Below are 11,689 nucleotides of genomic sequence, written 5' to 3'. Positions count from 1 at the left end.
AAAGCAGTCAACAATGAAGAATCAAGAATGGACACCAACCTATTTGTTCCTCAGTATCTTCATGTTTTATTCTGGATGGTTCTGGATCACTCATGTCTTCAATCTCCTCTTTAATAAACTCCATCTTTAACAGTCACACAGATTTCAGCTGCTACACCTGGAGTTTGTCCTTCTCTTGTAGGATGATGTGAATATTCCCAGTATTTACTGGTGAATTGTTGTGGGAGGAGCTTCACTGCAGGTGTGAACTGTGATCACTGTGTGATACTGACGCCCACAGGACCACATCTGGGGAAAAAAATTCAAAGTTACTGAAGTTAAATGAATTGAACATGTCTGTTTTTATGATAAAAACAGAGAATTTGGATGCGGCATGATGCCGCCGGTGTGCATGGCTGCTCGTCTGCTCTCTGGTGTGTTTGTTTTGGGTTTTTTATCCTTCTTTTAACTCAAAATGTTTTTACATTGATTGTTTAGGACCGTCAAGTGCTCCTTAATATTAGATACTCTATTGAGGTTTTATTAAATACTGATTTGAGACTTCCATACTCAATAACCCACCATCTCCCTTCTTGACGAGTGTCCCTGGCCTGTCATTGCAGGCTGCCGTGGAATTTTCTTGGAAGAAAGCGCCGCAGAAGAAGAGGAAAATGAGGGGGTATTGCGGGTAAACTAAAGTTAAGTTTATCACATCTACCTCCATCGCAATGTGGCTTGGATCACTTTCAACATGGGCTTGGATGTGGCCATTTTGTCTCGTGGCAGATCAGTGGATTTTTTCAGGATAATCTTTCCAACTCTTCCCGTCGTCGGACACCAAAGCCAATCCTCCCTATACGCAAGCTGCATAACATGAATATTTCTTTATAACATTTAAATATGTGTGTGGTGTAGTGTCTACTAAACATTGGCGGAGTCATGTGGAAATATTTTAATAATGATTTATATTTATTCAATAACTCAGACATCACGCAGTATGGGAGATAGGCCTAACAACAGGCGTCTTGAAATCCCTGTTGAAAAAAAGCATATGCTGGTTAGCTATGTTTTGTTGTGTGACTCAGGTACTTTAAAAACAATGCCCATTAGTGTAAAATTAGCTCATATAGAGAATTATTGATGTATTTTCATATGTTTACCTAAGCCTTCTTCACTCTAAAAAATGCTGGGCTGTTGATTTGGATCAAAATGGACAAACCCAACCACTGGGTATTTAATTAAAATATGTAACCCAATGATTGGGTTTGTCCATATTTGACCCAAAATTTGGGTTTAAACAACCTAGCATCTTTTATTATTATTATTGTTTATCATGCTGTAATTCGTTGGTAAATTACGCATTTAGAAAGCCAATTCGGCTGTGCGTTAAAGCTTTTCTGACAGCTAGATGGTGTATTACTACTACTATAGTATTACTACTATCAAAAAGCATTTGTTTAGCTGTCAACAAAAATTTGGTTTTAATTTTACTTAATTGTTTTACTGCCAATTTAACGTGTTTTAATGGGTTTCCCTTTACATATTTATATGCACTTTACATAACTTGCAGTTTGTTTCCTTGATGTTTTAATTCCATTAACTATAGAAAACCGGCAGTGCATAAACCATTGTAATTACTGTTTTATGCAGTAATAAAGATTATGGAAATTATGAGGGTTTTAAGAATGCACTGACAGGGGTCCCTTCAAAAAGTTTTGCTTAGGGCCCCCAGAAGTGTAGGATCTGCACTGTTTTCACCTCATTCATTATGGTGATGTCTGAGTAAAATTGGCACATTAAGTACATTTTATTGGTGTGAACAGCGCAGTCAGAGAGAGTCTGTGAAAAACTCTGCCAACATACACTCTAATTGATAATAAACCAGGACACATTTGTTATATTAGTCCTTAAACACGTAAACTCTGGAGCTGGTTTATGTTAAACTCCGAATCTGAGAAACATCTCTCACCTGCAGACTGGAAATATACGGCATCCGAAGAAAATATTCCACATTTGGCTTTCATTCACGATCGTTAACAGCGTCGCTTTCAGCTTCAGCTGGTGAAAGTTTCAGCACTCGTCTCTCGCGCTTCTCTCTTCTGCGCATCCTCAGTGCGCACGGTGTCATGTTTCTTAAAGGGGCCGCACATACTTAAGTAAATCACATTTCGTCACTGATACGGGTTATCTTTATCCACCTTATTCCTGACTAGCCTACTGCGTTTCGAATTATGGGTTGCACTTCCGGTTTGGGGAACTTCCATTTAAAAAGACTGAAACGAATCTTTCAAATCATAAGGTTGCCCTACAAATAAAGCTTATCCGTCAGTTTGACTGAATGAGCTGTCAATTTTTCTTTCATGCTTTATTTTCAGATATCATGAGAATAACGTAAGGCTTGGTATTTTAACATAACATGTTATAACAAGAATATCTATGGCAAGAGCTCTTTTCAGTCGCTGCTTTCTATCCTCGTGATTATTTTCTTTTGTCCCTTTGAATACCGCTGTAATAGTATGAAAAAGGACAACATATACTGCACATTTGTGGTCTGTTCTCCCGATATAATTTACGATATATCCCATTAATAATTCACTGGAATGCACGAACAATCTCGTTTTTCTCCTCAAAGCCTCACGTCTCTTTCCAGGTTTGTTTTCACAGGTAAATACAATTTATTATTTGTAAAAATGATGGAAATCACTTTGAAGTGGTATCACGCAATGCTGAAGTTTTTTTATTAAGGCAACATATATTATATAATACAGATATATATCACTACAGTTGTATTTAACCCGTCCGTTATGGCCTGTTGAAAGTACCATGTTGATGTTTTTACACTATTAAATGTCCTTTTAATGTTTGTTGGTTGAAGGGTGAGTAGAATAATGTCATCTCATTGTACCAGTTTTAAAAAAAAAAAAAAACGTATAATTGTGTTCATAGAGCGAGTCTTTCACTGACTGTTTACAGCTTAACCGAAATTACACCCATAATTCGCACAAAGTGTCATGGGGCGTGGGAATAAGATGGATACATATGACTTCGACAATCTAGACCCCTAAACTGGATTAATCAAACTTTATCATTATCAACAAAAATCTATCTTTTCGACTTTTCGACTGTCTAAAATTAAATCTTTAATCTTTAATTTTGGGGGCATTTTTTTTTGTGCCTTTTTTATGGTATTTCTATGGAAGCCCGTTTCCGCCACAGTCAAGTATAAATTATGATTCTTTAAGTCATAATATTGAGAAACTTTCTTATAATTATGACTTAATATCTCATTATATTGAGAAAATTTCTCACAATAATGACTTACTATGTCATAATAATGAGAAACTTTCTCATAATAACGAGAAACTCTCGTAATGAGCAACTTTCTCGTAATGAGACATAATAATAATTAGAAACTTTCTCGTAATAATGACTTAGTGTCTCATAATAATGAGAATTTTTTTTTGGTAATAATGAGAAACTTCTACGCATGTGCAGAGCAGCGGAGCAGAAGCGCGTGGCACGCTAGCGAAATCCGCTGGTCAAAGCCGTGTAAATGCGAGAACACAGCAAACATGGCACGTTCTGCAAAACAGTTGTTTTCGTTAAAGTCAGTGTAATCTACAAAGTGCAGTCTATAGTATCATTAAATAACATCAATTATAAATTATTAGTATATCCTCAATACTTTTCCATGCGCACAAGAAGGGGGAACACAAACGAACGACGCCTGCTTGTGCTCACCGGTGGAAACTGCTGCATGAACGCGACGGCTTACAAAACTATCAGATCAACGAAGGAATATGACATTTATTCGTTAAGTTTAAGTGCAACGTCTTCATAAAATGTGTGGGTTTATATTATCTCATATACTGATAATTTATCAGTAAAATTATTTATTTAATGATATTATAGATTACACTTTTGCAGAACGTGCCATGGCGGATGTCACTAGCATGTCACTGCTCCACTGCTTTGCGCATGCGAGTTTCTCATTATTACGAGAAAGTTTCTCGTTATTATGAGATGTTAAGTCATTATTACGAGAAAGTTTCTCGTTATTATGAGATACTAAGTCGTTATTATGAAATGTTAAGTCATTATTACGAGAAAGTTTCTTGTTATCATGAGATACTAAGTCATTATTACGAGAAAGTTTTTCGTTATTATGAAATGTTAAGTCATTATTACGAGAAGGTTTCTCATTATTATGAGATACTAAGTCATTATTACGAGAAAGTTTCTCGTTATTATGAGATACTAAGTCATTATTACGAGAAAGTTTCTCGTTATTATGAGATACTAAGTCATTATTACGAGAAAGTTTCTGGTTATTATGAGATACTAAGTCATTATTACGAGAAGGTTTCTCGTTATTATGAGATACTAAGTCATTATTACGAGAAAGTTTCTCGTTATTATGAGATACTAAGTCATTATTACGAGAAGGTTTCTTGTTATTATGAGATACTAAGCCATTGCGAAAAAGTTTCTTGTTATTATGAGATGTTAAGTCATTACGAGAAAGTTTCTCATTATGAGAAACTAAGTCATTATTAAGAGATACTAAGTCATTATTACGAGAAAGTTTCTTGTTATTATGAGATGTTAAGTCATTACGAGAAAGTTTCTCATTATGAGAAACTAAGTCATTTTTACGAGAAAATACGTTATAATTACGAGAAAGTTTCTCGTTATTATGAGATACTAAGTCGTTATTATGAGATGTTAAGTCATTATTACGAGAAAGTTTCTCGTTATGAGATGTTAAGTCATTATTACGAGAAAGTTTCTCGTTATTATGAGATACTAAGTCATTATTACGAGAAAGTTTCTCATTATTATGAGATGTTAAGTCATTATGAGAAAGTTTCTCATTATGAGAAACTAGGTCATTATTACGAGAAAATACGTCATAATTACGAGAAAGTTTCTCATTATTATGACAAACTAAGTCATTATTATGAGATACTAAGTCATTATTACGAGAAAGTTTCTTGTTATTATGAGATGTTAAGTCATTATGAGAAAGTTTCTCATTATGAGAAACTAAGTCATTATCACAAGAAAATAAGTCATAATTACGAGAAAGCTTCTAATTATTATGGCATACTAAGTCATTATTACGAGAAAATAAGTCATAATTACGAGAAAGTTTCTAATTATTATGACATACTAAGTCATTATTATGAGAAACTTTCTCAATATAATGAGATACTAAGTCATAATTATGAGAAAGTTTCTCATTATTATGACTTACAGAATTATATTTTTTTTACTCAACTGTGGCGGAAACGGGCTTCCATACATTTCTGCCCCAGTGTGACAGAAAAAACTGTAACACTATAATGAGACTGAAGAGGGAGATAAATTACACTAAATTAATTTATTTAGTGGTGGTATGATAATGTTTGTACACAGCATTTTGATTCATTTGATCAAACGTAATTTTTTTTTGTAATAACGTAGATCATTTTGATCAAAGTAATTCCAAACTACACTAATCATTTTCCATTTGCTTTTCTGTTATATCTCGGGATGCCCATCTAAATTGTAATGTAGACACATGCATTTTCTGTAAAGCTGCTTTGAAACAATATGTATTGTGAAAAACGCCTTACAAATCAATGTAAATTGAATTGAAAACTTTGCTGTGCCTCGAGACAGACTTTCAAAGACAAAGACTTTCAGTGAATTTAAGGTTTCCTTTGTGTGTGAATCTCTTTCCACGCTGAGTGCAGGTGTGCAGCTTTTTAGTTTTTGCTCCTTGAGTTTTAAAGTTATGATTTTCCTCCTCAATTTCCTCCAGTTCTTTTCTTTGCTCTTTCAATTCCATTTGATCTAAAATAGACATAAAATCATAATCAGTTCAAGTGAACCCTGATTTAATAAAAGAAAGCAACAGAAATCAGGTATCAGGATCTTTGATGTGCTCAATTCAGTTCTGTCATTCTCTTTAATGAATTACTACACAGGAACAAATGAATAATGCATTATTAACACTCTAGTAACTACTATTAACTAACAAGAATCTCTGATTAATGAACCAACAGAAATCTAACAAGATGACAGAAATCCACTTAATATGCAATATGAACAGACAACGATGATAAAAAAATACTATTTAAACAACTTTACATTTCAAATACAGTTTTTCTTGATTGCTTAAACACATTTCTTGAAACAATGCCTCGTATTCTCAGAACAGTAAACACAAATCCATAACGTCTCACCCAATTCCCCAAACATCCTATTTTCAGGTCAAAATGAAGCTCTACACTCAAAACCATTCACTCTTGCTGAAAAACCAAACTTTGCCCTCAGACATCACACACAAGCCCTCAAAAACAGACACACTACAACATAGTCTTACACACTGGTACAATAAATTCAAAACAGGGGTCTAGTGCTATCAGCTGCTCACGTGTGTAAACAATCCACTTGCAACTCCAGTCCTGTACGTTCATCATACTGGTCGTATTGTTGTCCAGGTTGATTATATTAAAAAGGATAAAATAGACTAAAATAGACAAAAATCCACTTTAAAAAAAAAACTACACAAATGCAACAAAACTAGAGCTGCTACAGCAGGCTGCCACTAGTACTGCGCCATTTGTTTTTCTGCGCAGATCGATCGTGTCATCTAAGTGCCGCGAGAACAATTATTGAGTGGATCACATACTTTGATATTGAACCTCAATCGGCCTGTGCAGCGCCGCTTGTTTCATTACTGGATGAATCACCGTTTTGAATGAATCTCTTGAATGATCAGAATAGGCCCTAGTGCAAAACAACATCAAGAAACAAAATGTTAATTTCAATTAGCAAATTAAGAGTCAACAAAAATAACAGGTTACGTTTTAAGCTGCTGAAAAGCTTCTTTATCTCATTCAATAATCCCTATTTTCACCTCAATCACCTCCAAAGGTACAAAACAAGCCAATGGGAATTGGCCAGTGAGATTTACATGCCGGGCCACACCCCCGGCATCCGGGTATAAATAGGACCGGCATACTCACTTCCATTCATACTTTTGCTTCGGAGCCAATCGGTTGTGGATCGTTCTCTCACCTCTACAGAGTGAATTTCCTCTAATTGAGCAAAAACAGCAATTTTAATTGCTTGGAGTCATCTCCAAAAAACAGCAATTTTTATTGCTTTTATTGTTTTTGTTCTGGTGGCAGCTCGGATCTCGCTAGCTGGTGGGAAGGCACGTTCAGCGGTGGGTGTGTCAGCGCGTGTCACGGCGACTGACCTCGCTCTCCGGGTGATGAAAGTCACGGCGCGGGCCCTGGGTCAGACGATATCCACCCTGGTGGTCCAGGAACGACATCTTTGGTTGGACCTGGCCGAAATGAAAGACGCCGACAAAGTCCGCTTTCTCGACGCCCCCATTTCCCAGGCCGGCCTCTTCGGCGACACTGTCGAGGACTTTGCACAGCAGTTCTCGGCAGTGCAAAAGCAGACAGAGGCCATCAAACACATCTTGCCCCGGCGTGATGTTGCCACCATCCCGCCGCGGGCTGGCCCCCAGTCTGCTCCTCGCTGAGGGCGTCCCTCTGCGGCTGCACAGGCTCCCGGGAGGTTGGAATCTTCCCATCCTCCCTGAGCTACCCGCAGGAAGGCGACGCCACCCGCCCAGGCTGCTAAGCCCTCTAAGGAGAAATCTAAGAAGCAGTCCTGAGACGGATGGCCCAGAGACGGAGGGGACTGCTCTGTCCCAGGAGACGGTGAAGGCACCGCTCCTTCCCCCGGGAGAGGGCCGGGTGGAGAACCTGTGTTTCCTTTTATTTCTGTTCTGCCCACTTTTTCAATAAAAGAGCAGTTTCCAAAATCTCTGGGCCATACAGGGTCTGTGCTGACAGTGGGCGATGCACCGCTTCCTCACTCTCAGCCACACCCTCTTTCGCCATGGGCAGGGCTTTGGTGCTCCGGGGACGCGCAGCCTCCCCACGCCACCCTGCCCCGTCCCTTACGGGACACTTGGAGCCACGTGAGTGCACCCCACTCACAGCCTCTACTTTGGGACGCACTGCCTCCCGAGTTAGGCCACAGCGCTCCACGCTGCCCCCCCGTGGGTACTTCTGCTGTCCGGATGGTTCCACTCGTTCGGTGCTTGGGGGCGTGGTTACGCCTTCCCAACCTGTCCCGTTGGCTCATTCGGACAGTCAGACTCGGCTACACGATTCAGTTTGCCAGGCATCCCCCCAGGTTCAGTGGCGTCCTGTTCACTTTGGTGACAGGTCCAAACGCCCCTGTCCTGCGACCGGAGATTGCGGTCCTTTTGGCAAAGGACGCAATAGTGCCTGTCCCTCCAGTCAGGGTTTTACAGCCCGTACTTCATAGTACCCAAGAAAGGCAGGGGGTTACGGCCAATCTTGGATTTGCGTGTCTTGAACCGGGCCCTTTACAAGCTCCCGTTCAAGATGCTCACGCTGAAACGCATCCTCACGTGCGTTCGCGCCCAGGATTGGTTCACAGCGATCGACCTGAAGGACACGTACTTCCATGTCTCGATCCTCCCTCTACACAGACCCTTTCTACGCTTTGCGTTCAAGGGTCGAGCATATCAGTACAAGGTCCTACCCTTCGGGCTGTCCCTGTCACCTCGCGTCTTTACCAAAGTCGCAGAGGGGGCCCTTGGGAAGTGGGCGTTCGCATACTCAACTACCTCGACGACTGGCTCATTCTGGCCCAGTCGCGAGAGCAGTTGTGCGAACACAGGGACTTGGTGCTCATCTCAGCCAGTTGGGGCTTCGGGTCAACTGGGAAAAAAGCAAGCTCTCCCCTGTGCAGAGCATCTCTTTTCTCGGTGTGGAGCTGGACTCGGTCAACATGACGGCGTGTCTAACCAACGAGCGTGCATAGTCAGTGCTGAACTGCCTGAACTCGTTCTCGCAGAAAACAACGGTTCCACTGAAACAATTTCAGAGGCTCCTGGGGCATATGGCATCCGCAGCCGTGATCACGCCGCTCAGATTGCTTCATTTGAGACCGCTTCAGCACTGGCTTCACAGCCGAGTCCCGAGGTGGGCATGGCGCCATGGCTCACTCAGTGTGGTTATCACACCGAGTTGTCGCCACACATTCAGCCCGTGGTCGGACCTTGCTTTTCTACGGGCCGGAGTGCCCCTAGTACAAGTGTCCAGGCATGTTGTTGTCACAACAGATGCCTCCACTACCGGCTGGGGTGCCATATGTAGTGGTCAGGCGGCGTCGGGCTCCTGGACAGGACCCCAATGCCACTGGCACATCAACTGCCTCGAGTTGCTAGCAGTACTTCTTGCCCTGCGCCGGTTTCGACCGCTGCTGCATGACAAGCATGTACTGGTCCAGACGGACAACACGTCGACTATAGTGTACATTAACCATCAGGGTGGTCTACGCTCCCGTCGCATGTCGCAACTCGCCCGCCATCTCCTCTTTTGGAGTCAGCACTGAATCAGGTCGCTGCGCGCCATTTACATCCCGAGCGAGCTCAATCGTGCGGCCGATGCGCTCTCACGACAGCTCACGCTCCCGGGAGAATGGAGACTCCACCCCCAGGTGGTCCAGCTGATCTGAAGCCGGTTCGGGGACCCACAGGTAGACCTGTTTGCCTCCCAGGAATCCGCTCACTGCCAGTTGTTTTACTCCCTGACCGAGGGGACCCTCGGCACGGATGCACTGGCACACAGCTGGCCCCGGGGCCTACGCAAATATGCGTTTCCCCCAGTAAGCCTTCTCGCACAGACACTGTGCAAGGTCAGGGAGGACGAGGAGCAGGTCTTGCTAGTTGCACTGTACTGGCCCAACTGGACCTGGTTGCCAGAACTGATGCTCCTCGCGAAAGCCCATCCCTGGCGCATCCCCCTGAGGAGGGACCTCCTTTCTCAGGGGCAGGGTACCATATGGCACCCACGTCCCAACCTCTGGAACCTCCACATGTGGTCTCTGGACGGGACACGGAAGACTTAAGTGGCCTACTGCCCACGGTGTTTGGCACTATCACTTCGGCTAGAGCCCCCTCTACGAGGCGCGCTTATGCCATGAAGTGGAGTCTGTTCGCTGAGTGGTGTTCTTCACGCAGAGAAGACCCCCGGAAATGCCCGGTCAGTGCCGTGCTTTCCTTCCTTCAAGATGGCTTGGAGCGGAGGCTGTCCCCCTCCACCTTGAAGGTCTATGTGGCCGCCATCGCAGCACATCACGATGTTGTCGATGGCAGGTTGCTGGGAAAGCACGACCTGATCATCAGGTTCCTCAAAACCCTCCTAAGGTTAAACCCTCCTAGGCCTCGCCTCGTTCCCTCTTGGAACCTCTCTGTCGCTCTGACGGGCCTACAGAGATCTCCCTTCGAGCCCCTTGAGTCAGTCGAGCTGAAACATCTGTCTTTGAAGACAGTGCTCCTGACCGCGCTCGCCTCCTTTAAGAGGATTGGGGACCTGGTGGTGAACTTGCAAGCACTGCCCCTGGAGGAGGCAGACCCAGCCCTAGCATTGCTGTGTCCCGTTCAGAAGCTCTGAGCAGATCTTTGTTTGCTTTGGAGGTCAGCAGAAGGGAAAGGCTGTCTCCAAACAGAGGTTGGCCCACTGGATAGTGGATGCCATCGCCTTGGCGTACCAGTCCCAAGGCGAGCCGTTCCCCCTCAGGTTGCAAGCTCACTCCACTCGGGGTGTTGCCTCCTCCTGGGCATTGGTGCATGGCGCTTCTGTAGCAGACATCTGCAGAGCTGCAGGCTGGGAGACACCGAACACATTCGCGAGATGTTATAATCTCCGAGTGGACCCGGTGTCCACCCGTGTGCTGTCTACATGTAGTTAGCCATGGGTGTTTGCTTGCTTGTGCAATTTTCCTTGGTTGAGGGAATGCGAGCACTTTTCCCGCTCCTCAGTTCAGTTCCCCACATGGTGAACCCTGTGGAGTTTCTCCTGCATCCTGCGGCAGCCAGACGCGGCGGAGGCATCCGGCGCCAGGTCCGGTACTCGTGTGCATGCCTGTTGGGTCAGCCCTTGGACTGGGCTAGATGCCCATATGATGTGATTCCCCTCGGGTAATCCCATGTGTGTCTGTCCACAGTACGGTTTCCCTGACGGTAAACCCGTGTCTTTCCCTGGGCGGCTCTGCTCTGCCCTGTCTCTGAGCGCTAGAGTTCCTCCCAGAAGGTAGGACCTACGTCAGAGATCTTCCATATGCGTTACTGCCCCTCGGGTCAGTCCATATGTGTTTTCCACACGTTACCTCCCTTCGGGCAGGGTGTGGTCTCCGTAGCTTTCCCCTCCTCGGGGAACACTTTCCTGGCATTTTGGTCATGGCTGAAAAACGTGGGAATCGAGTCCCGAAGCACTCTTCCCCGGGGGTAAGGAACAGCAGCTTCAACCATCTCCTGAGTAACACCCTGTCCTCTCCATCCCACTGGTATGAAAGACACCTCGGGCTTACTCTAGGCGCTGGAGGGTTACGAGTCTGTGCTCGCACTTGCATTTGGGCACTCCACAGCTTGCCAGCATCTGCTTCCCTAACACTCGTAACGTGGCTCAGTTGCTATGGCGCTTTCCATTGGACCCCATTACGTCAGTATCGACATAACGTCGAACGTGACTGACTGAATGGGAACGTCTAGGTTACTATTGTAACCCCCGTTCCCTGAAGGAGGGAACGGAGACGTTACGTCCCCTTGCCATAGCCCTGAGTCACCGCTGAGCGGCCAGGTACCTATCTCGGCTCCTCAGCAAAA

The 11,689-nt window shown here is 43.9% G+C and overlaps 1 protein-coding gene across 12 annotated transcripts in view; it reads right to left on the bottom strand.

The window, feature by feature from the left end:
* LOC127495725 (gastrula zinc finger protein XlCGF7.1-like) overlaps positions 1 to 11,689 on the bottom strand; it is a 119,306-nt gene that overhangs the window by 11,273 nt on the left and 96,344 nt on the right. For 9 of the 12 annotated variants that reach the window (XM_051862866.1, XM_051862864.1, XM_051862863.1 and 6 more), the window contains one exon: positions 40 to 157. The exons of 1 other annotated variant lie outside the window; for it this stretch is intronic. In XM_051862866.1, the coding sequence (XP_051718826.1) occupies positions 40 to 124 (85 nt within the window). In that variant the 5' untranslated portion in view covers positions 125 to 157. Of the gene's footprint in view, positions 1 to 39; positions 289 to 11,689 lie in introns of all 12 variants that reach the window. 2 more of the 12 variants (XM_051862871.1, XM_051862874.1) reach the window with 1 other exon arrangement.

The sequence above is a fragment of the Ctenopharyngodon idella genome, chromosome 15 (assembly GCF_019924925.1).
Source record: "Ctenopharyngodon idella isolate HZGC_01 chromosome 15, HZGC01, whole genome shotgun sequence".
Classification (NCBI taxonomy): Eukaryota; Metazoa; Chordata; class Actinopteri; order Cypriniformes; family Xenocyprididae; genus Ctenopharyngodon; species Ctenopharyngodon idella.
Note: the sequence above shows the minus strand (reverse complement) of the source record. Positions and strands in the feature narration are given on the sequence as shown.